Source organism: Equus asinus, chromosome 7, assembly GCF_041296235.1.
Source record: "Equus asinus isolate D_3611 breed Donkey chromosome 7, EquAss-T2T_v2, whole genome shotgun sequence".
In the NCBI taxonomy this organism is placed as follows: Eukaryota; Metazoa; Chordata; class Mammalia; order Perissodactyla; family Equidae; genus Equus; species Equus asinus.
The window spans coordinates 44,590,686-44,616,661 of NC_091796.1; the positions used below are offsets into that span (position 1 = coordinate 44,590,686).

At 40.4% G+C, this 25,976-nt stretch overlaps 1 protein-coding gene across 1 annotated transcript in view; it reads left to right on the forward strand.

Annotated features, from left to right (window-relative positions):
* Positions 1-25,976, forward strand: part of CDH2 (cadherin 2) — a 208,388-nt gene that overhangs the window by 19,736 nt on the left and 162,676 nt on the right. Inside the window, exon 2 of the mRNA XM_044774525.2 lies at positions 11,396-11,507. Within this exon, the coding sequence (XP_044630460.1) occupies positions 11,396-11,507 (112 nt within the window). The remainder of the gene's footprint in view (positions 1-11,395; positions 11,508-25,976) is intronic.

Sequence of the window (25,976 nt, forward strand, 5' to 3'; positions counted from 1 at the left end):
AGAAGCATTCCTCCCCTACAGGTTACACGGTAAAACTGTCCGTGCCAGACTTAAATCACGCACGGTAGCCGTGGGTGGAAAAGATGCTGGTCTTCAGCCCCTGAGTTGAAACTGGCACTGCTGATATAGCACTGTAACCCCTGTATTAGCATGAGGGCTCTGGATTTACTTCTTCACTGCTTAACCTATTAGAACACCAGTGGACAGGGTGCTGCTTCCGGAGCGAGTTCAGGAATGGAATGGCTTTGCACTCTGGTGTTATCGACAATGGCCTCTGTTCACTGCAGCACATTTCTGGAAGCTGTGCTGTGAATGTTATTTTCTCACAAGAATCATGGTGTAATTGGGTTGGATTTATCTTATCAAGGACTCGGATAAATCATCACTATGTCCGGCTATTCAAATTCAATCAGAGTTAGATCAGAGTTATGGGAACTGTAAACATTCTAACAGTTTTTAAGAAGTGAAACCATGCTCCAGGTTTTAGGAAACAGGCCTAATTGTACGTGAATACAAGGGAGTCTGGAGTATAGAAGATGCACAAAGAGTCTGTTACAGATTGTAATTATTCTTTCATCAGTATCACCTACTGAAAATTAATATAGTCGCCATGATATGTATTTACAGACAATTTTCCTTGTGTGCTTGCAGAAGATTTGGGGGTGGTGGTGAAGCTTTGATGTGGGTGACTTAGAAAACAAGGTGTTGGGGCAAGCCCGGTGGCACAGCAGTTAAGTTTGCATGTTCTGCTTTGGCGCCCTGGGGTTCGCCGGTTCGGATCTCGGGTGTGGACATGGCACCTCTTGGCAAGCCATGCTGTGGCAGGCGTCCCACATATAAAGTAGAGGAAGATGGGCATGAATGTTAGCTCAGGGCTCGTCTTCCTCAGCAAAAGGAAGGAGGATTGGCAGCAGATGTTAGCTCAGGGCTAATCTTCCTTAAAAACAAAAAACAAGATGTTTATGAAGGCTTGGCCTGATGTTTTTTCCTATAATTTTTTCCATAGTAAACAGAAAGTTTGAAATTATTTTATTAACATATATCATATCACAATTATATTTGAGAATCATAGTTTAGGAAAAAATTCCCAATAGCAGCAGATAGATTTGTAAGTTGGTCTTAATTCATATAGGACAATTTCCAGGCCTTTGCCAGTTACATAGCATGTATCAGTGCATGTGGATGCTTCCTAACGGTTGTTTTCATGACTAAGTAGTGGTTAAGGGTGGTCCCCAGAGCCATTCAGTGCTGGTTTGAATACCATCCCTAATTTGAGCAGCTAAATGACCTAGGACAATTTCTTTTCAGTTTGCTTCCTTGCCTGGAAAATAGCACCAATAATAGTACCTACCTCATAGGGTTGTTGTGAGGATTGTTGAGATGTAATGCACAGAAAGCATTGTGGCACAGTTTCTAGCACATCGTAAGCACTCAATAAATATTAGCAATCACCGATCTTCAGTGTGTTTAGTTAAGTGAGTTCCGAAGTTGATTATAAACACAGTCTGATGCTAAATACTATACTATTGATGACATTTTGAATGCTGTATATAAGCATGTTGCAGTCTAGTGAATATAATAAGTTGGCAGGGCAAAAATCCATCTAAGCAAGGATTGGCCATCTCTATTGGAGTTGCCTTAGGCACTTCTGGAACTTCTAATGGCAGTTTAATTGCCTAACTGCCTGAGCCACTATCTCATGATAGTGTCGTACTTTTACAAGCCAAGTCAGTGTGTAGGTGTGTTGTTGCTGTCCATTGCATTAAACATCCAGGACGCTTACTCGTAAACTCCTGTCTATCTTTTGGGACTTCACTCCACAAAGCCTTGATGCCTAGGAAGGCTTCTCTCCTGTGGGCTGAGGGGATGGGGGATGGCACAGACCTCCGTGGACGTCACTTGATGTATGTTCCTATATGGTCCTAAGCTTTCATAGGTTCAACTCCTGAGAAGTTGGCACAGTAAAGCACATTTTGTATGTGGAACTCACATTTTTGTCCATCAAGCTGTTTTGTTGTGGTGCTGTCTTCTAGCTCAGAGTGCAATTTCAGCAGAGTAGTCAGGTTCCTGGGCCAGCACTGATGCTATTATTTGACTATTCTCTTCATTGCTTGATTAAAAGAAATGAAAATCAGAATAATAAAAGTACTGATACTAGAGATGTTCAAGGATCCATTCTAATAATATAGTCGAAGCAAAGATGGGAATCACTAGGTAGGTCACGGGGGGCAAACTGTGGCCTCTGTGAGGTGTTCTTCGCACCTAAGCTGCTCTGGATTGTATTGAGAGGGCAAGAAAGAGTTAAAGAACTAGTTCAAAACGCCGTGCTCTCCCTCCACGATAGTACGTGACAAAGCAAAAATATCAAAATGCAGGGTTAAGCTTGGGCACATTTTAAGCGTGTTTCCGGGGATATGAAACCCAAAGTGTCATCAGTGGCATGACTGACACAGAGAAAAATCTTTAAAGAGTAGCAGTAGCTCTTGAATAATCTTCTTAACATAGCCTCCAACGTCATGGGTGGAATCCTGTGAAATGTAGAGAATCTGGCAAATGTAATTGTATGCTGATAAATTGGACTAAAAAATAAAAAATTAGTCATGCAGAATTGGTCTTGAACAGTTCCATTATTCTATTACCATGTACCTCACGGACCACTTTAAAAATGTCTTCACTAATTGTTTATATTTAAATATATTTACTTATATCATTTGGGAGACGTAACCACGTAATAAGAGTATTGGCATAGTGTGACCCCTTCCTCTACCACCACTACCCCTTAGCCTCACAAATCACAGAGAGAGGAAGTCCGCTTGTTTTCCTTTGTACATGTTTGTGAATGAATTTTTATTTTTTGTCATCTTGGTTTCTTTTCAGTATTCCTACTTCACAAAATTCTTTAAAATATTTCTGAAGTACTCATGTAGCAAAGAGATAAAAGTCTCCACGACACCCATATCATAAGAGCAGCTAACTCTTCACTTGCCGTGAATCAGGTTTTATTTTGAAGCCCTTTATATGCCTCACAGCAATCGCATGAGGCTGGTACTCTATTATTGTTATTAGAGAGGAAGAAGCGGAGGCCCTGATGAAGTTGTGTAGCTTGTCAAGGTCACACAGGTAGTAAGGAACGGAGACAGGATTTAAACCTAAGTAGATTGGCTCTAGATGCCTCAGTCTTAACCACTGCTCACATTCCTGTCTTTATTTCCATAAGGAATGAGGGGAGCAACATATTATAAAGTGAAAGGGGGTTTTTAGCTTGTTGACTGCATTTGACAATCTATTTCACAGTACTCTAATTGTTACTAGATTCCCACCATAGAATATCTGGAAGGGAAAAAAGGAAGAGATCAATGCTTTTGGGGAAAATGCCCAATTGCTTTAATTGAAGAGATTATAATAACTCATAGAGCCTAGGTTTTAGCTAGGCAGTCTTCAGAGCCAGAAAGAAAAGTAAAGATTCTTTCAGGTTTGGGCTGCTTTTAGATGTGAAATTTTTAGCCAATAATCATAAATGATCATGATCAGGAAGAAGAGAGAGAGGCGAGGAGCTTGAAGAGTCCTCTGTGGCTTCAATAGAATATTTAAGGGCTCAGATTTAGGAGTGACTTGGAGGAAATTGGAAAGCAGAGCCAGTGACCAAGGATGTCTATAAAAAACGAAACATGATAACAGGACCCTAAAAGAGTAGTGGACTCAAGGCCTTAAAGCTCACAGTACTGAGAGTATGGAAAAATTTTAACAAGAACAAAAAGCGATGTGGCTGCGAGTTCAGAACCAGAACAGATAGACTGATCCTAGCAGGCAAGCAGAACCCCTCAACTCCTATTACACTCTGTCCCTTTTAGACGAGGAGGTCGATCCTCAGCCTGGGAAGAGTAGAGCAAATACTTGTAAGAGGAAATTGAAACTCAAGATAGGTGAGCTGATTGTGTGAGAGTGCGGAACAGCACTAAATGAGTTCCGATCCTCTGGCCAGATGAATTTCGTCCTGGTGGGCCGAGAGGACTTGCTGACCCCTTGGCTTGTAATCTCTGAAGAATAGTGGAGAAGAGAAGAATTACTAAAGCACTGGGGCTGGGACAATGTCCCAGTTAAAAGCACACACAAAAAAATCAAGAAGGTGTAGTTTTCAAGGAAAAGAGACAGCCCCATGCTGACCTGGGGCCAAATTCTCAAACCAGTCATTACAAAAGGCTAGCTTGCTATTTCAATTTTCAGATGTGCACAGTAACTAGGAGACAGCATAGAATTGTTAAGAACGGAAAAAATAATTTTCTTTATTCCTTTTTGTTGTTGCTAAGTTATTCAACTTGAAGACTAGAGCAGAAAGGTTGGTATGCCGGATCTGGCGTTCAGAAAGGTTTGGGGAGATGGAGATACGGCAGGATGTGTGGCCACCATGGGCTGCACTGTCACTTGCTAAATAAACCGATTTAGTCATCACATCTCTTAAGATTCTATTTTAGTGAGTCTTGGGTTGGGATGCAGGAATCTGAATTGTAGACAGATGTCACCGATGCCTTGTTATGCCGAGCAAGTTTGGGAACTCACTAGGCTGTATGGCAGACATGCCACAAGCGGGATTCATGTTGTCATCATAGTATTAATACTACTATTACTGATAGCTGATACATTGAATAAGCATGTATCAGACTCTCTCTTGAGTGCTTTATGCGTATGATCTCATTTAATCCTTGCACCTGCCCTATGAGTGGTACTGTTTTTATTATACATATTGTATTGCTCACATGGGGAAACTGTGGCTTCTCTCAGGTCTCACAGATAGTAAGTGATGGACAGGATTCAAGCTCAGACAGTCTGGCATGTGGAAAGTCTGTGCTCCAAGCAACTCCATGGGCAGCCCATCTTGAGAGTCTGGTTTATGGCTCTGGGTCGGCGGGAATGGCGATGTCTGGGCTTGTGTCACACCTTGTCTTTGGCATCCGAGTAGCATCTTTATAAAGTCATTGGGGTGTCTCATTACACTTTCTTGATGCAGAAAGCTGGGCGGAATGACTAAATCTCGATGGAATTATTAATTTATAGAGATCAAATCTTGGAGAGTCCAATGTAATTGCTGTCCCTTGGGGCCCCAAATCAGCAGCAGAGATACTGGAAGCCATGACTTAACGGTTGCCTGGTAAAATCGATCAGGGCTGTTTGGGTTGACGACAAGCTCAATATAAATCAACAGGGCCTTTGTCCATGCTGTACCTTCTGCCTGGAATGCCCTTTTCCACTTCCTCTCTTTCTCCTGGCAAAGTTTTAATCATCTTTAAAGACAGAACCTAAATGTCACTTCAGCTATGGAGGCTTCTTTGATTTCTGCAGGCAGATTTATCCTCCCATTCTTTCTGCTTCTTTAGCACTTTGTTCCTGACATTATAATTTTGCGATTATCTTAGTTTGTGCCACCGATGTCACTCAGCTGGAAACATGGGGGAAGGCATGATTTCCTCCCTCCCTCTCTTTCACTGTGAGTCCCTGCCCTCACCGAGCCCTATCAGTTTTAACTGTCTGCATATTGACACAATCTGCCCCTTCTTCGTTCCTGCAGCCCCAGCCTGATTCAAGTCTGTGTCCTAACTTGTCCCCCAGCTGTCACTTGTCACACCCCCCCACACACACACAAACATTTCCCACGAAGCATCAGAGAATTCTCTATCAAACACAATCTGTCTGTGCTTAAAATCTGTGCCTGGCTCCTCACAGCCACTAGGATAACCCCAAGCCCCCAACCATCTATGATCTAACCTCATCTAACTCTCCAGCCTCAACTTTTGACTTCCTGCCTTGCTTTTTGCACTCCAGTGACACTGAACTCATTGTAATTCCCCAGGCACTGTGCTGTTTCTTGCTGCCTTGTTCCAGCTCAAGCACTGCCCGCCTGGGATGGCTTCCCCGCCAACCCCCACCGCCTGGCTACTCCTGGGTTCTGCTTGGGAGGCCCCCAGACTCCTGCCCTGGGCTCTCCTCATGCCCTCTGTGTCTCTCTATCTCCCGCTTGCTACTTTCTATTGCAATCACTTGTCTATTTTGCTCCCACAGTAAGCCTTGAACTTCTTAAAGGCAGAGGCCATGTCTTGTTCTGTTTCCAGTGGCAAAGGGACACTCAGTACCTGTTTCTTGAAAGAATCACATTGTAATTATTTATTCTACTTGGAAAGCCCATAGAGTTAGAACCTTGCTCTTCCTCGTTCTGGATGTGAGGTCTTAAGTATTTCACTGCACGTCTGAGGGAGACTCTATTTGCTCATTTACAAAATGTGGATGATTTCACCCCCCTCAAGGGGCTATTGTGAGAATTAAGGGAGACAGCAATATCTTATAAAACTTAACACACTATTCCGGGGACCCACAGGCGACAGTCCTGATGCCTATGAATGTTTTTCACTTTTTTTTTTTGTTGAGGAAGAACTGAGCTAATGTCTGTTGCCAGTCTTCCTCTTTTTTTATTTTGCCTGAGAAAGATTAGCCCTGAGCTAAGATCCATGCCAATCTTCTATTTTGTGTGTGGGTCGCCACCATAGCATGGCTGAGGTTTGGTGTACATCCGAATCCGGTGTCTGAACCTATGGACTTGGGCCGCCCAAGTGGAGCACGCTGGACTTAACTACTATGCCACGGGGCCGGTCCCTGTTTTTCACATTTTGCAGTGCTTAAATACTTTTGAAAAATCAGAGGAAGAAGAGTTTTGACACTTGAAAATGAAATGAAATTCAAATTTCGGTGTCCATAAATAAAGTTTTCTTTGAACGGAGCCACGTTCATTTATTTCCATTGTCTGTGACTTCCTTTGCACTGCAGCGGCAGAGTTGAGTCATTTCAACAGAAGTCCTATGGCCTGCCAAGCCTCCAATATTTACTCTCTGAACCTTTACAGGAAAGCGTTCACTGACCCTTACAGTATTCAAATATTAAGAAAATGCCTGTGATTCACAACCTGCTTCTTGCACCACAGGGAACTTCCTGAGGGGAGGGTTCCTTTCTTTGAACTTCTGGAGCCTCATCCTGGGCCTGGCAGACTAATCAGTTAATGTGAGGGCTGAGCCACGGTGGCAGGGTTTTGGTTTTCTGAAGAGGCGGATGCTCCAATAAGTGTTGGGTGGACTGTTTGAAGAGATGATGAGCTTCCCAGTGGTAGGGGTGCTAAAGGGTAGGTGGACACCTCTTTTTCGTGGGTTGTTGTAGAACAGTGTGTCTCACCCTTGGCCCGGTCAACATTTGGGCTAGATAATTCTCTGTGGTGGGGGTTGTCCTGTGCATTGTGCGACGACGGTTGGCAGCATCCCTGGCCTCTAGCCAATAGAAGCCATTAGGACCTACCTCCCACTTGCGACAACCAAAAATGTGTGCAGACATTGTCACATGTTCCCTGGTGGGCAAAACCACCCTGGGTTGAGACCAGTGATGTAGAACGTTCAAGTATCAGCTATGGGTTAGACTAGAGAACTTTCAACGTCCAAAAAGCTGTAGCCATCAGAGGCTTCAGGAGGGGAGTCAGCTTCCCTGGGGGGTTCTTGTCACCAGTTCTGTGGTCTCCCACAATCTCAGACCTAGTAGCAGCCCCAGCCTTGTAGGGTTGCATCAGATGAGATACCCATGCACCTGCGTGGTGCTTGACACGAAGTAAGCCTCCCGTATCTCCAATGTGGAGATTCTGTTCGTTACAATGCTTCTTGTTCGTTTTTTAAACAAGTTAGTTTTGTCATTTTTGGACTGAATGTTAAAAGAGGAAATTAATAATAAATTAATAGGGAGAAATACCTATTTTAATAATTTGAGGGAGCCTTTTTTAAGAAAATGCATTATAGAGGAATAATAGCATGTTATTTTGTGGATCTATTTTGTCTTGGGGAAGAACGATTTAGAGAAGTTTGAGCTGTTGAAAACAAACTTGAAAGTCTCCTAAAGGAATACATGGCCCCCGTGGGTATTTAATATTGGTAGCCAGTGTATTAGAGATGTGCTTTACAAACATGGTTTCAGGAATTCTCACAGCCGCCCTGTGCAGGGGGTCCCCTTTCCTAGATGAGGAAAATGAGCAGAGAGGTTGAGGAAGGGCTGGCACGCTGAGGACAGACATTCCCTTTTCTGAAATAAGGTGGAGGCGGAAACTCAGGAGTAAACATTCACAGTAGACCGATGGTCTTGACGCGACTTGAAATCCCGTGCCTGTGGGTCTGGGTGGGGAGCTTGCTGCTTCTTATTCCCTTACCTTAGGGTAGATCCCCTGGAAAATAAGACAGGAGTAGTGGAGTTAAAGCAAAGATTACAGTGTTCCTGTCGTCTTTAGACTGTGTTGGTCTCTGGGTGCTTACCCATAACACTGCACGACGCCCTAACCCGAGTGCTCAGGTTGGAATGTGACCCCTTTTTACTGCATGCCTCCCCTTGTTTGCCTCTGACCTGCTGCCCCTGCAGAGCTCTGTTCCCACCTACCCCTGCCCCCCCCCTCCCCCTCCCGGTGGGAACCCTGCCACAGCCTCCCTCTGTAGAAGCCTGGACTGGAGGTGAAGAGGCCCACCCTTGACCTATCCTTGGGACACAGATTTGCAACACATTAGTCCCTTTTAAATGGTGAACTGGGGCGTTCCTTTATTTGTTTCAGTTCGTGAAAAGCAAAAGCTTTCACTTACTGAGTGCTTGCTCCGTGCCAGGCCTGGGGTCAGTGCCTGGGTATTTACAGCTGGCCAGTATCAAAATATCGCCTAGTGGCCCAAACTTGATGCATGTCGGCAGCCCAACTTCTCACTTCTCAGTTAGTGCCTAATATTTTTTCTTTCTCAATATGGACTATGTGGAGCATACAGGATATATAGGGAATAATATAGTTTGCCCATGTGCCTATGCACATCTCCACGTTTTACCATTGACTTTTGATTCTTTTTGAAAGAAATGAATTACTACAAATAAGATCAAAGCCGCCTGTACAATCCTTCGTGACACCTGTGCTATCTCGCCCTCCCCTGGCATAGCCACTATCCTGCTTTTGGTGTTTATCACTACTTTGTCTGTTTTTTATATTCTTACTACATATGTGTCAATAATGTTACATTATCTTTCCTATTTAAACTTTATGTCTAAAAATGAAGTCATCAATCATGCTTTTTATTTTTATCTTTTTGCAAGATTCATACCACAGTGTACTTTGTCTTGAATCTGAAATTGGAGTGTTGTCAAAATTGATTTCTGAACTTACTAAAAATGACAGTCATCCTAGGTTGATTTATAATTAAGTTTCTCTTTCAACCTTGCATGGAAGTTAAAGAAATTGACTTTTTGTTTGTTTTGAGATGTAATCCTTTCCGGTCAGTGTAGCTCCAGTTCTTCCTTCTTTTTTTTTTTTGCTTTTTGCTGAGGAAGATTCGCTCTGAGCTAACATCTGTTGCCAATCTTTCTTTTTTTGTATGTGAGCCACCACCACAGCTTGCCACTGGCGCATGAGTGGTATAGGTCTGTGCCCAGGAACCAGGCCTGGGCTGCCAAAGCGGAGCACGCCAAACTTAACCACTAGGCCACCGGGGCTGGCCTTCCAGTTCTTCCATTTTAGTGTTATGGAGAGTTTCTTTCTTTTCCTGTGTGAAGATACATTAGTCCATTCTTCTATTGATGGGCGTTAGGTAATCTCCAGGTCTTGCTGTTGTCCATGCTGCAGTGAACGTTCCTGCACGTGTTGACTGGAGCACTCGGGAGAGTTTTGCTAGGAATACACCTACCATATAGGATATGTCCACATTCACCTTTACTAGAGCTTTCCAAATTTCACTTTCATGTGACTGTACCAGCTTCCACGAACCGCTGTACAAGGGGTGGCTTGGTCTGTATCCTTGACTTGATACACCCCTTTCTTGTACATAACACACTTAAAACTGTTTGCTAATTTGATTGGTCTGAACTAATATCTATGTTGCTCCTAATACTTTTTTGAGATTAAATACCATGTGATATTTAACAAAGTCCAAATTTACTTTTTTCTTTACTTTCTTAGATCTGAAAAGAACAGTTAAAATATTAGATTAGTCTGAATTTTTGTGACTGTACTACTTGCAAAACTTCACACACGTAATCCAGGTAGTCCTTTAATTGCAAAGCTACACTGTATTGCTGCGTTCGGACAGCTTGAGGTCTTTCTGTTTCTGGGGCTTCCCTTTCTCCTTCCTCCCAATTTCTGCTTCTCCTCACCAGCGCAGACTGCTCCTACTGCTGGCCCTGCAGCTGTGAACTCCATCCCTTTGGCAGCCTCTGCCCACTCTTCCTCCTCCTGTATTTGTTTATTGTTTGTTTGTTTGTTTTTGAGGAAGATTAGCCCTGAGCTAACATCTGCTGCCAGTCCTCCTCTTTTTGCTGAGGAAGACTGGCCCTGAGCTAACATCCATGCCCATCTTCCTCTACTTTATATGTGGGATGCCTACCACAGCATGGCTTGCCAAGCGGTGCCATGCCTGCACGCGGGATCCGAACCGGCAAACCCTGGGCCCCCGAAGCAGAAAGTACACACTTAACCACTGTGCCACTGGGCCAACCCCCCTCCTCCTGTATTTGGATCCTCAACAGTGCAGGGTGAAGTTTCCTGTAATTAATGTAAATGCTGCACGAAGGCTATTGAGGCCTAATCGTCCTGTGATGATGTCAGTACGGCTGGAAGAAGTAGCGAAAGGAACTTGGAGGGGTAGCTGGATCGTACTTGGTATAAGTGAGTTTTAAGCACCCTGGTAGTTAACTGTGTGTGTGATGATAGAGAGTAAGATGGCGAGAGATAGTTACTTGCTAATTTTTAAGTATAAAAAGGAAACATGATTGTATTAATCTTTTATTTATATTTTTAATGGATTCTGCCCTTCAAATTAGAGAAATATATACTTTTGGTTGATTAATTTTACTTGGTATGAAATACTCTATATCCTGCACCTAAGTATATTGCAATTTTGTTGTTTAGTTAATAGGCTGTATTCAAACTTCATGGTCAGAGACTTAGATGAGTATATAAAAATCTATAAACTTGAATGTATACATTTTTCTTGAAAAGTTAAGCTAGTGATGGTGATTTGCGGAGCCTAAAAACTATTTGGCTGTCCCCTACCCCCTGGGTCCACTTGATCATTCTTCAGTCACAGTGACCATTTTGATGGAAATGTTCAGCCCTCAGAAGAACCTAGAATGTGTATTATTTAGATTTTCCTGGACAAGACAAGTGGGATTTGTTTCTTCTACTTCAGTTATCAAAAAGTTTAACCCTTTGCCCTCTACATTCTAGTTGTAACCATTCGGAAACAAAGGAGTTGTTTGTACAAGATAGTTGAAAAAAATGAGGCTTTATGCCAAGTGGAATGTTTCTCGGTTGAAGGAGGTAGCAATCATCGCACACATTTCTTTTCTTGTGTTGCAGGCATCTGTAGAGGCTTCTGGTGAAATCGCATTATGCAAGACTGGATTTCCTGAAGATGTTTACAGTGCAGTCTTATCACAGGATGTGCATGAAGGACAGCCTCTTCTCAATGGTACTATCTCCAAAGATGTATTTGTACATAGTGTCTATGCGCTTGAAACAAATTAGCTATTAAAAAGTCTCTAAATCATCTCTACTGTATAACCAGTATGAATTTTTCACAATCACTATAATGAGACTGTGGGGACTTTATTTTAGGATTACAGAAAAGCTCATGAATCTCTTATGCACATAACTGGAAGGCTCCTGATCTCTTGAAAATTTTAGATTTCTTTATTTTTAATTTACGGTAGAAACCATTACAGAACTAATTTTTTAATTTTTTTGCATGCATCGTGCTTATTTTGAATAATGTTATTTACCGAAAGTCAGATTCTAATGGTTTTAAAAATTATTTACAGTGACAATCCACTTCGTGCTTTGAATTAAAGAAATTGCTATAATATTATCTTTACAAAACATGTACAACTTTGATATTTAGCTAAATTATAATTAACAGATTTGGCAGGTAAAGTCTTGAGACAGGAGCTTGAAATCCGTATTTTTGTTATGACATTGTTTATAGGAATTACTAGATAGCTAATTTAGTTGTAACATATGTGAATTTCAAATATAGACTCATCTCCTATTTAAATATGGATCAAGTTCATTATAGTTATCATATGAAAATCCTTGCCAATAAGTCTAGATAAAATCTGAAATAAAATGAGTATCAAAAGCAAAATTGAAAGCCCTTTCCTTTACCTCTAATTGAAAGCAAATGAAATTTTGGTTAGTAGTATTTTCATGGACTTATTTATCATTACACAAAATGTCATTGAAATGGGAAAGCAAGAAGAATTGATTAGTAAGTTGTATTTAAATTCGAATTCCTCACAAATCGGGCATATCTCTAAGGCTGTTTTAGAGAGCTGCTTTTAGAAAATCTGTGCAACCTCAACTAATTAATTTACACAGGGCTCTACCACACAGCCTTAACTGAAGTGTTTCTGCAGCACTGACAAGCCTTAGTGGTACAATACTTAAGAATACCATAGCCAGAGGCCTTCAAAATGTAAATGGCCTCTTAGCTGCTATGGTTCTTTGGTGCAGGTTATCATTTTCTTTTCATTTCTATTGTAGTTGGTGTTTGCTCATACCTGTGTGATCTCTCTGAAGTTGATTTTTTTTTTGACATCTTCCTGTGCCTCATTACATGGTATTTTAATGAGTAAATGTTAAATCGACGTTTACTGGTCTGTCTTAACACTGAATTGCTGTCTCATCTAGTGTGTAATACTTGACATGATAGAGGTTGAATTCAAATCAAAGTGTATAAATTTGGTTTAACTTAATATGAGTCTTGGAATTCTACTGTACGTTTGTCATTTTTTTTAATCTGTAAATAATTATGTGGCATCCTAGGATCTATGTGACCTGTAAATATTATTTTAATACCGAAAAAATATATTGATACAATTCTATAGAATAATTCAGACAGATAAAAAATGTCAGAGAAATTTGTTGCATTTTTGCCGTTTATTTTTGAGATTCATTTTTCAATGGATAATTCCTTCTAGTCTCTTTTCCTAAAAGCTTGTTGAAATTTGCTGGTTACAAATAAACACATGGTCTGTCACTAGAATCCATTGATTTAAGTCGAAATACGTTGGCATGTTGAATAGTTTTGGAAATGAAAGCATGTTTTCAATTATTAGCTAATGTTCCTGACAGTGAAGTTGGGCATAGCTACTTGCCAGTCCCTTTTTTAGTATAACCTGGAAGCTTGGGATTTTGCTAGATCAGTAAATGTGAAAGATTGAAAATACTTCTGACTTTGTGCTTTAACCATCACACGCTCAGAGAAGTGTGTATGGTAGTCTCTGGTAGGATTTCTACAGTCTTGATGTGCCAAGTTCTTACCGTTATCTTTCAGCCTTTTTTAAAAACTATTTCTCTCATGACACATCATTACTTTTTTTCTTTATCATCCATAGAATATATTAAAAGATACCAGCATCTTAAAGCATAAAACATTTAAGTTCAAAATATTGATTAGTAGAAAAGAATGTTTTTAGGGGAAGGAAGAAAACTTACACAGGCTTTTGTGAAACATCAGCATTCCTTTTTACAAGAATGTTGTCACCGGCTATGTTTCTTTTGGGGATCAGTTACTTAGAAGAATTCTAGATTTTTACCTTTCATAGGTTTTTGGAGTTATTAGTGGGACGATAATCCAAAGGTGCGCTGAACCCAGATATCATGCCATAATTATGTTTATGAATTCTGTGTACTGCAGTAAGTCCATTCACCTTATATTACTAGAACGGAAAGGATCTCTTGCTAGGCCGGCCTTGATGATTACTTTTGCCATGGTTTTGTGATTTATAGTGTTTAAAGAAAGGAGTAGGTGTACATAAGATATATGCAACAGTTTTCCAAGACATTTGCCTCATGGCAACTTCTGCCATATTAAAGTTGACTTTTGAATCCAAGAGCCTGTTGAAATCATAATTCCTAACTCTAGATGCTTCCCTTAATTTCCCATTGATGACATTTGGGGAGAGAAGGACAGTAGTCACTAATATGTGTAGTATGGTTTCATAGGATGCATCCCTGGCACACTAGACCTTGTATAAAAGTTTAACATTTTGGCGTAGAGGTGGCATGAAGGCTGATTATTTTTCAGACAGGTAAGCCACATAATCTTTGTCAAGGTGCTTGAAAAACATTAAGCCTTAGATGGAGATGAAAGGTGGTATTAGTCATGTTAGAAAAGCTACGTAGAAGAATCATGAAATGTAAAAGCTGGACTGTAGTGTAGAGAGCATTCCCTTCGCCTCGTCCCTCTTTTGCTTTTTGCTGGTGTGATGAATTTTACAGAGGGAGTGGACCCAATGAACTGGTTATATCTTTTCTGGTTTTTATGAGTATGCTTTTTATAAAGTCGTAAAGAGGGCAAATGCATTTTGTGGTCAACCTTTACATTTCATGTTATATCATGTTGAATATTTCCACTCTTTTGAAAATAGTTCAGTATTTAAAAAGTGGCTATATAGGCCTTTGTTCCATTTTGTTAACAAAATTAGATTTTGCTTAACTGTGCCTCTATTTTTGCACTTACAGGTTGTTTCCAATTTTTCTGTCTTATATATAGTGCTGCTATGGAGATTCTTTTTTAGACAACTTTGATTTTTCTTTAGGGTTATTTTCTTTGAGGATTTGTGTTTAAAAGTGGAATTACTAGGCCAAAGGGAATGTAGAGTATGACTATTTTTTTTTCTCATTTTGTAAGGCTCTTCTTTACAGGGCTAAAAGTATGTTAGTTCTTTTCTACATCCTCATTACCATTTAATTTTATAATGTTTTTCATTTTCCTATTTCCCCTCAGGTGAAAAACATTCTTTTTTATCCTGTGGTATTCTCTCTGTTTGCCTTTCTAAGTGAAGGATCAATTTTAATATGTTGAGGTAGTCATTTTTATCTTGCATTTTTCTATTCTGTTTTAAAAGCATTTATTGCCAACCCCCTCATTTTACAGGTAAGCAAATTGGAGCTCAGAGAGATTAGAGGCTCTTCCTATGATTAGATGGCTTTTTAGATTGTTAGCTACAGATCTGGAATTAGAAACCCGTTTTCCTAGTTCCTAGTTTAGCGTTGCTGATGGTGGTGATGGAAAACCCTATGGAATAACGCAGGGAAGAGCGGGGAGTAATGGGAGCTAGCCCCACTGTCCAGGTGTCATGTGACAGGTTTATCTCAGAGCTGGCCTTCTTTCTTCCCCACTTATCACCATGCCTTGGGTGTTACTAGACGTATTTGGGAATTGATGAGTATAAAGCAAACACAAATGCCTATAGTTAAAAAATATCTTTCAGTTATCGTTACCACGAGTACTTTGCACATACCTGTTTACAAGCAGAAAAATGTAGGGCTTTGGAAAATAATATTTAGTCTTTAATATTTAACTTATGCTCCACTGAACTACAAAAATCTCTTGTGGTCTCACATTGCTTGAAAAGAAAACAATTGCAATCCTAAATTTTCATTCTGTCGCCAGCCGTGTACCTGATGCTAGGAAATAACCACGCCATGACACTGCAGAGGGGATCCAGGCTGCTTTTAGTGTGCACGTCAAGAGTGATTTTCCTGTGTGTTTTGCATGGGTGCTCTGCATGCTTAGACGTTTCCCTAAGTAAACTCCTCCAACTCTGGTCAACATAAATAGCAACCTGCAATTACCGAGAATGTCTTCAGTAATCCATTCACACTCACCAACTCTGGGCAGCGCATGATGATTATTTTCAACTAGATGGAATTTGATTTAGATTAGTTTACTTACTGCTGGAGCCTTGTCTGCAATAACCGGCTCGGAGGAAGCTGTAGGATGGGATCTGTAGATATAACAGTACTGAAATATTTTTTATTAGTTTAGTAGGACTGTACAACTACATTACTGTTTTAATCATATGAGTACTTTCCGATGGCCTGTACTACTAAATTGGGAAGCTGTATATATTTTAAGCAGTTCTGCTGTGTTCCAGGCTTGTCTTAATTTGTTATGAAACCTTGGCTTTTGTTTTAATTTATTTATTTTCATTTTGATACATCTTTCTTTTGTTATTGAATGTGTAAACGTTTTCAAATGTTTGAAAGGTAGGTTTATAAACATCTTGTTTATAAAATCAGCCAGCCCATTGAACTTTACTGATTTCCAATTGATTGTGGGAAAAGGCAGGAATTGTTGAGATTGTTCTCTTGGATATTGATGACAAGCTCTAAGGAGTTACAAATGAAACTTGCAGCCGTGTGGATTCTCAGGGTGCAGGACTTTTTTTATACCTTGTGGAGGTTAGGTTTTTTTTAAGAGCAATTAAGTGTATAAGCAGGTCAACATGAGAACTAAGAAGTTTCATCCTTATTTTCATTGTAATCGTGTGGACTTTATTTAGTACTTGGGATTTTTTATATCCCTTTTGATATATTTTAGGTCTGGCTTTCTTAATGTAGTGCTGCAAACCAAGAGACACCAGTTTGGGTGGTCTCTTTGTTTTAAGTTCTTTTGCAGTTATTCAGAGCCTTCAGTGATCTGGAGTAGCTGAGGTCTGCTCTTTCACAAACTAGCAACCAGATCTGTGTCAAGGGAAGTAAGTCACGGTTCACATATGCAAACCTGTTGGCAAGCAGGCACCCGAATGGTTTAAAATCTGTCCTTCTAAGATTAGAGAGCCCCTTTCTCTGTCCTTTTAGGCTCTTTAGTAAGCATCAAGTGGGTAGTAGAAAGTAAACACAATAAAAAGGTAAAATTTACTGTGCGTTAGATGGTATAAATGCTATGGAGGAAAATAAAGCAGAGAAGGGAAATAGGGAGAACATGTAGTTCTGCAGTTTTAAATAAGGGAGGCATCATTGCATAGGAGACATCTGAAGAAGAACTGATGGTGGTGGTGGTCCAAAAGCTATAGATATCTGGGGCAGGACCATTCAAAATAGAGCACACAGCAAGTGCAAGGGTCCTGAGGCAGGAATATGTCTGGAATGTTGAAGGAGCAGCAAGGAGACTGGTGTGATGATAGTGGAGAGAGGATGGGGCAGAGTAGGAGGGGATACGGTCAGATGAGACTAGAGCAGTACCAGCTGTGTGGTGTGGGGCCTTGCAGACCACTGTAAGGACTTTGGCTTTGACTATGAGGCAGTAAAAAGCTACTGGAGGGCTTCCAGCAGAGGAAAGACATGATCTGACTGACAAAATAGTATCCTTTTGGCTGTTGAGTTGAGAAAAAAACAAAGGGGATAAAGGGGAAAAAGAGACCAGTTAGGAGGCTAGTGAGAGAAGATGGTGGCTTGGAACAAGGTGGAAGCAGCAGAAGTAGGAGAAGGGTTCAGATGCTGAATATTTAAAAAATAATTTGTTGAAGTGAAATTCACATAACATAAAATTGGCCCCTTTAAAGTGAACCATTCAATGGAATTTAGTACGTTTCGAGTATTTTTTAAATCTAGTTCCAAATCATTTTCATCAGTTCAAAGTAAAACCCCTTATTCGTTAAGCATTTTCTCCCCAATCTTCCCTCCCTCCCTCCAGTTCCACAAACCTTTTGTGTCTGGCTTCTTTCACCTTAGCATAACATATGGAGGTTCGTCCATACTGTGACACGTATCAGTACTTCATTCCTTGTTATGTGAATAGTATTGTATTGTATGTTTATATGTATGTGCATAGTTTACAATTTGTCAACTATTTGTTTACCCATTTATTAGTTGATGGACACTTGGGATGTTTTCACCTTTTGGCTATTGTGAATAGTGCTGGTATGAACATGTGTACACATGTACTTTTTTGAATACCTGTTTTCAGTTCTTTTGAGTATATATCTGGGAGTGGAACTGAGGGGTCATATGGTAATTCTATGTTTGACTTTTTGAGGAACTGCTGACCTGTTTTTCACAGCTGCTGAACCAGTTTGCATTCCCACTAGCAATATACAAGGGTTCTAATTTCTCTACATCCTCACCAAAACTTGTTATTTTCCATTTATTTTGGTGGTAGCCATCCTAGCGGGTGTGAAGTGGTACCTCTTTGTGGTTTTCACTTGCATTTCCCTGGTGACTAATGATGTTGAGTATCTTTTGAGGTGTATCATTCGTATCTATCTTCTTTGGAGAAATGTCTGTTCAAGTCTTTTGTGCATTTTTTAATTGGATTGTTTGTTTTTTGTTTTTGAGCTGTAAGAGTTTTTTATGTATTCTGGCTACTAGACCCTTATCAGATATATGATTTGCAAATATTTTCTCCCATTATCTAGGTTGTCTTTTCACTTTCTTGATGATGTCCTTCTATGCACAAAAGTTTTTAACTGTGATGAAGTCCAGTTTATCTATTTTTTCTCTTGTTGCTCTTGCTTTTGGTGTCATATCTAAGAATCCATTGCAAAATCTAAGGTCGTAAAGATTTACGCCTATGTTTTCTTCTAAGATATTTATGGTTTTAGCTCTTATATTTAGATCACTGACCTGTTTTGAGTTAATTTTTGTATGTGGTGTGAGACAGAAGCCCAACTTTTTTCTCTGAATATGTTTTAACAATAGAGCTGACAGGATTTGATGGTTGGATGAGTGGTGTGGAAAAAGAGGAACCAAGGATGACTCCATGATATTTTGTCTGAACACTGGGAAGCATGTTAGTCACTGCGATGGGGAAGATTGGGACCTTGGTTTGTATCTTTGGAGATGAATATCAGAGATGTCAAGGAGACATTTAGAAATGGGTTTGAGGTTCAGTGGAGTGGGTTGGGCTGCAGAGTAGGGAGTGCTAAGTGTATAAACAGTAACTAAAGCCATGCCCCAGGGCAAAATCACTAAGGAGCTGAGTGTGAGGAGGAGAAAACAAAAGAAAGAAAAGAAATCGTTTTATATTGAGCCTTTGAGCACTCTGGTGTTAGGAAGTGAGGATTAAGAGGAGGAATGGACACTGACCAGGGAGGTTGATGAAAAATCAGTAGGGTGTGGTATCTTTGGAGGCAAGTGAGTGAGTGTTTCAAAGGGAGGGAGTGATCATCTGTGCCAAAATGCTACTGAAGGGTCAACTCAGATGAGGACTGAGAATTCGCCATTGATTTCACAACATGGAGGTAACTGGTGTCTTTATCTTGGGTGTGTTCAACTGTCAGGTGGAGGAGGCAAGCTGGATACAAGTTGAGTTCTTTAAAAAGGAAGAAGAGAAATTGGGTGGTAGTTGGAGAGTGAGGCAGGGTCAACTGAGGATATTTTTTAAAGATGGGAGTAGAGATGTTTGCATGATGATGGCAAAGAGTCCAGTAGGGAAGGAAAAAGTGATGATACAGAAGAGAGGAGATAATTGCTAGGACAATATCATGGAGCAGACTAGAAAAATGGGATCAGGAGCTGGCCCCGTGGCCGAGTGGTTAAGTTCGTGTGCTCTGCTGCAAGCGGCCCAGGGTTTCGTTGGTTGCTCATCAAACCACGCTGAGGCAGCATCCCACATGCCACAACTAGAAGGACCCACAACTAAGAATATACAACTATGTACCAAGGGGCTTTGGGGAGAAAAAGGAAAAAAAAATCTTTAAAAAAAAAAGAAAAATGGGATCAAATGGGACTTAAAAATCTGTATTTATGACACGCTCCACAGATGTTCTTATGTACCTGCATTTGGGAACCACTCTAACACATTTTGTTGAGTCACTCCTAAAATGGTTTAAATCCTTCATTTTGGCTTGCTGATTTTGAGAAGGTTTTCTCTGCAGAAATGGCAGATAGGTAAAAATGAAACCCTTGTGGTTTTCGATGATGTACACAGTGTTTTCATTGCTGTAGCATCCTTGACAGATGGCTATCCAGTTTCTGCAGGAACACCACTGCCACTTTCTCCCCCCGTTTGAGGAGGAGCTCACTCCCTTACAAAGTCTGCTCCGTCTTTGGAGAGCTCTAACTGTTAAAAAGTCATTTCTTAAAAAGTTTAACTGGAGCATATGTTCCTAAAATTTTTACCCACTGGTGCCTGTTTCATCTTTTGGCACCACACAGAGCAGCAAGTATATTCTCTCCTGCTCCGAGGTCATTCGTTTCATCATTTTTCATTAAACAAGTATTTTGGAGCATTTGTCCTATGCCAGGCCTTTTTCAAGAAATGTGGCAACGGTGGTCAACAAGGCAAGCAAATCCCTGTAGAAGGAACTTCTGTTTAGAGATCCTTCAAATACCTAAACGTAATCACCTGGGTTCCTTGAGTCTTCTCTGCTGCAGGCTAAACATCAAACAATTTCTTCGGTGGTGTTTGAGCATTCTGGTTTACTCATTTCTTTCAAATAGAAGAAACTGAGGTTCCCTCCACGACTGAACTCCTGCCGTCTGTGTCCTGCCCACGCTGCAGAGGCCCCCTTCTTGCCTTTGATGTGGGACGGTGCTTCTAATGCAGCCCAGGGTGGAATTGGCATTGTTTACTGCTGCATTGTTCTGTTGGCTCCTGTTACGACTGTGGTTAACTAAAACCTCTGGGTGTTTTTTGGAGAAACTGCTTACCATCTTGCACTTGTAAAATTGATTTTTTGAACTCAAATGTTAGACTTGTCAGTTGATTTTTTCAAAAAGGCCCTAGCTTCAACACCATCTGGAGACCCCGCTGGCAACCCAAATGTAGAATGGCCCCAGGAATCAATGCTGGTACTTATTTTAAATCCTCACATGAACAACGGGGTATATGATAACATCTACAAGTTTTAGATGACATGAGCCATCAAATTGATAGAGTAAACCTCACACACACGCACCCACACACATTCCTTAAGTCATTAAATGACCGAAAAGTGCTGGTTGATAAGTTTCAGTCTACAGCAACTTCAAGACACACATTAAGACTATATTTCAACTCAAGACCTATGATTTTCATAAAATAGGATTTCTTAACGTCAGGGAATGGAGAAAAGGCCTCTTGTAGATATATGAAGGTATAAATAACAGGAGATTTAGATTATCCCAGTTACTACTGTTTCAGATTCCTGCTGACAAATGAATTTCATTCATTTTAACAAAAAATAAAAATTATCTATTTTCAGGAATGCATCTATCTTAATAAAGCACACCTATAGCTACTACAAAGTCTCTGTTTCATCTTGACGACTTTTATGTCGATAGATAGTTGTCCTTTAAACTGACAGAACATAGAACAGAGATGAATCCTTTATGGTGTTTAGAAGTATGAGCATTATTCTTTTTTTTTGGCTTTCAGTGACTGTGTGTTTTGAATGGTGTCTCTGTCAGAGTCTAAAGTTTGTTTCTTTAATTGTTCCTTGTTGATTCTTTTATAGATCATCCTGGTTGGAATTTGCTCACTTATATAAAGGGAAGGTCACTGATGTCTTGATCTATTATTTTTTCTTCTTCACTGTGGACTAGGTTCCTTTTATGGATGTTTACTTGGCTGTTATTTTGAAGATAAATGTCTTTTAGGCTTTTTTTCCGAACGGAATCATCTCTGGTGCTAATATTCATACTCTGTATTTTATCAAGAGTGTAATTGAGATTGCCAACCACTTCTGAAGACGTGTGTCTCTACACCAAGATGTGCCTCCTCCGTGCCACACTTGAGGAGCCAGTCACTTTGTGACAGTGCGTCATTTCGCCTCGGTTTCAGATTTTCAGTAGTCTGAGGAATTGTCCCTTTACCCATGTGAATCATCAGATTTTAATTGCTCTGCCTTTTAAATGGACTGTTACATGATTCTGTGCTGTTTACATGCTTTTATTCTTTCCAGTTTAACTTTTGTCCCCAGTCTCTGTATTAAAAAGTGCAGGAAATAACTCTTGCAAAGTTCTCTTAACTATCTTTGAAGGATGCTTGAGAGCTGCCCTGGGAGAGTTTGTTAAAATGCAGATTCCTGGAACTCGGGGCAGATTTTAAGATCTGGGTCCCAAGAACATGAGTTTTTCCAGGTGACTCTGATAAAGGTGGTCTTCCACCAAACTTACATAGTTGGCCTTAGGTATTTCCATGACAGAAACACAGATCATGTGCAGTTATGTTTCCTCTGGGTTTAGATAGTCAAACCCTCTTCATCCAGATGGATTTTTGGAGGTGGTATGCAGTCGTGCACCACATAACGTTTTGGTCAAGAATGGACCACATTATATGATGGGGGTCCCATGACATTAGTACCATATAGCCTAGGTGTGTAGTAGGCCGTACCATCTAGGTTTGTGTAAGCGCACTCTATGATGCTCGCGCAAGGATGAAATCGCCTAACAACGCATTTCTCCGAATGTGTTCCTGTCATTAGCGACGCACAACTGTATTTTGGAGGTTGTGTATTACCTCTTCTTTCTTGCCTTTTTATGTAGAAGCCTACTTTCTGTCTTTGTTTCGAAGCTATTGCCATCATCCAAAATAGATATTGGTGAATATTATGTCAATGATTGATCAGAACATATCAGCACTATTATTACATTCTTGTTTATTTTTAGACATCTGAATATTTATTTCACCAGATGCTCAAATAAAGCCACCAGTAAGTTCTCAAATAAGTGCTAATAAATTGAGACTAAAACTCTTCACTTACCTGGTAGCAAAAAAAAAAAGAAATTACAGCAAAGAAAATGGCCCATAAGTTCTACTTCCAGTTAATTGCTATGGCTGAAATCTCTTCCTTCCTGGCCCCTTCATTTACCTGCTGTCACTGTGATCTAAACAAGAGCATTTCTGTGAGAGGGGCCCTATACGTTTTCCTCTGACGTCGACTGACCTTCTTGATGTTCTCCTTTCATATTGATGCTTGACTTTATTTAGCAGTTTGTCGAATTACATTTTCAAACCCTACAGATAAGGGCCAGTTCATTATTACTTTGTCTTTCATTTCAGAAGTTCACTTTGAATTAAGTATTCTCAGATTAGCAGATATTTTGAATTTAAGAAAATGTTGATATGGAAATTCTCAGAGCCTAGCGAGAATTTGTGTTCTGTTAAATTCCTTCAACAAATATTCATTTTCTGTTGTGTGTAAGGATGTCACTGTGCATTGTCTTGGAAAATGCCAGTGCCCAGCTAACACTTATTACTTGTGGTAGTAGAGAAAATAGTGGTAATTTGTGGTAATCATTTAAATTATAAATATTTCTTTGCAGAATTTCTGTGTGGTTTTAAAGGCCAAAAATAAAGTGCCACCGTAATGAACTGATCAGAGAAAAATCTCAGCAGAGCTGAATATTTGTTCTTCTAATTCCTTTGTGCAATTAAATACTGCAGATTTTCACATTATGCATATGGTAATTATTCCTTCAGTTCAGTCACTTAGATCTGCTATGGCATCTTTTGTTGACTTCTCATCTATTCTGTCAATGTAGAAGACATTTATTAAACCATCTTGTTGCATTTGCATTGTAGGAAAATGGTCCCTTACCGGGTAATCTCACACAGACTATTCAAACTGATAAAGCCCCAGTATGGTATTGTCACTCCACTAATGATTAGCAAATTAGTAGATAGCATGAATTCTCAACCCGAATTAGTGCCCCATTCTCAGAGGTTTAGTAGTTTTATATTTAAATGTTCTAAGTGTTTAACCCATCACAAATTATAATTTATTATTTTCCAGGCAACCTTTTAAATAAACTAGGCAATTAAGAATAGCTGCATCCTTTGTTTTGCTGATTATTAATATACGATGTCTGGTGGTCACATCATGGGTGTTTCAGCAATGCTACATTGAAATTTGTAGAAACCTTACTTTTGGCATTCAGATTGGTTGTTTGTAATTGCGTGTTATATTTGCATAGCATTTTATGCTTCTTGAGCAATTTCATGAATTTTATTTTAGCTGCCCCAAACTGTGAGTCAAGTAGGATGGGGGTGGGGAACATTCCTATTTTCACACAATGAAACTGAGCTCACAGAGGTGAAGTGATTCACTTGGAATCATAAGATTAATAAGTGGCTGAATGTGGTCGGGATGTTGTTTTCTGATTTCTGGCCACTGTGCAGAGTCCTTTCCCTCTAGCCCACGAGGTCAGCACTTCTCATAAAGGCTGCTTCTGATGGAGCATTTGGTGCAATTTCCGCTTTCTCACAACCCCGCATGCCAATACTCACTTGTCTGGGGTTTTAAAATCCGTGTTGCCAGTCAAGGTACACGTTCATTTTCCCATCCTTTTTTTCAAGAATGATCACAAAACCTTGCTCGCTTTCCTTGACATTCTAGTAAGTGTACCGAGAGTTCTTCTCAGTTCTCTGGTCCTGTTGCTCCCCCTTTTTGGATGCTGATGGATTCCCAACAACTTTTAGTTCTGTCTTTTGTTGTTGTTTTCTTGGAGGAGCAAGTTGTTTGTATCATTATACTACCTAGCATACTTTAAGCCATGAATGTTTTCTACTTAAGAAATGGAAATTTATTTCTCTGGAAGATGATAGAAGAAAAAGGTAGCCTTCATGAAGCAGCACCTCAGTTTTGCCAGATCCAGTGGCCAACAGTTAATTGGGTACAGATGAATCCACAGAGATGAGTCCTCTGTTTGCCCCAGAATACTAGGTGTTAAGATCTAACATATGAGAGCACTAGAAAGCAACAGAAGACTGCACATAAACAATAAATTTCATGGTTCTATCATGATAATGGATATTTTTTGTTTATCAATTGAGAAACAAAATGTGTTTATGTGTTGTATGTGCCAGGTCCTTAATAGAAATTAGTCTTTAAAATGCGTCCTGCAAAAATGGTAATCCTGTGATACAGTTCAGGAAATTCAGATGTAAACAGTTTTAAAGTGATTTACCCAAGGCATACCATTAGCAAGTGGTGGCACAGGAGTTGAAGCCAGGTCTGTGGAATTTCCACTCCTGTGCTCTTCTTGATGTACTATGCTGTCTCCATAGGGTGTACCTGAAAATTCCGGTAAGTGAGGGACCAGATCCAGCAGGGATGACTTATTGGAGAAGGAATTGAGCTGCACTTTGGAGAATGGCAGTTTGGGTAGATAAGGAGGGGAGATAGATAAGGAGTGTGTGTGAGGTCAGATTGACATGGGAGGAAGATTTTTACTGGAGACTCCTCCCAAAAGATGTAAACTAGTGGGACCAAGTCTTGATCCTTGAGTGCCATAGGGAAGGATTGAATTGGCTGATAGGGGTGGGAGTCATCTAGAGCTGGGAAGGAAGCAATAATGGATTCTGGAGAGGACAAAATGGATGACGCTGACTTTAAAGGCAGTACATAGTAGGTGAGTAACGTTTTGTGTGTAATCACTTGTGTAATGAACTTCATGGAGGCCTCCCCTGAGATCCCCCCCTCAGTTAGTATTTGGTATTTACTCCTGGCAGCCCCATGCAGTCCATAGCTTTGGGAGATGCTTAATCCACCTCTGTTTCTAGGGAAGAGGCATTGTAGTCCTATTCCTCTGACTGCAGTGGAACCCTTTGGACCAAGGAGGTCAAGTTTAGGGAGATGTCTATGTCTTTTGCCCCCTCATTCTTCCAGCCTCCACCTCCTGCATTCTCTCCCTCCCTCATTGGAGATAAAGAATCAAATACTCTCAAGAGTTCTTGTCAGTCATCACTTCTAGGCAGAGTGGAGAGAAACCTGGCCCTTGCTGCAGTTACTGAACTGCTGAATTAATATAATCCTGAGCTTTTCCTATCGCTGGGCTTTCGGTCATGTTGGTTGATAAGCCCCATCGATTGTGTGGGGGACCATGAGATGAGTTTTCTGTTCCATGTGGTGAGTTTCATCCTAACTGATAGTGGGTCTTACTGAAGGTCTTAGTGAGGATGAGAGCATAGGCTTCATAACTTCGGGGGAATGAGAAGCTGGTTTACATGGTTATGGCCAGAAAGGGAAAGTATTAAGGTAGAGACATGAAAGGTGTTGCTTTGATCGGGGGCCTCTGCTTTTCTGCTATGGTCCCAAGATGGCGGTCAGCTCTGTGAGGTGGGACTGTGTCACTTATTTACTCAGGACACCCAGTTCCTAGCACAATGCCTGACAAGTGCTGGCCTTAATACTAGTTGATAGATTAAATGAATGAATGAATGTGAGCA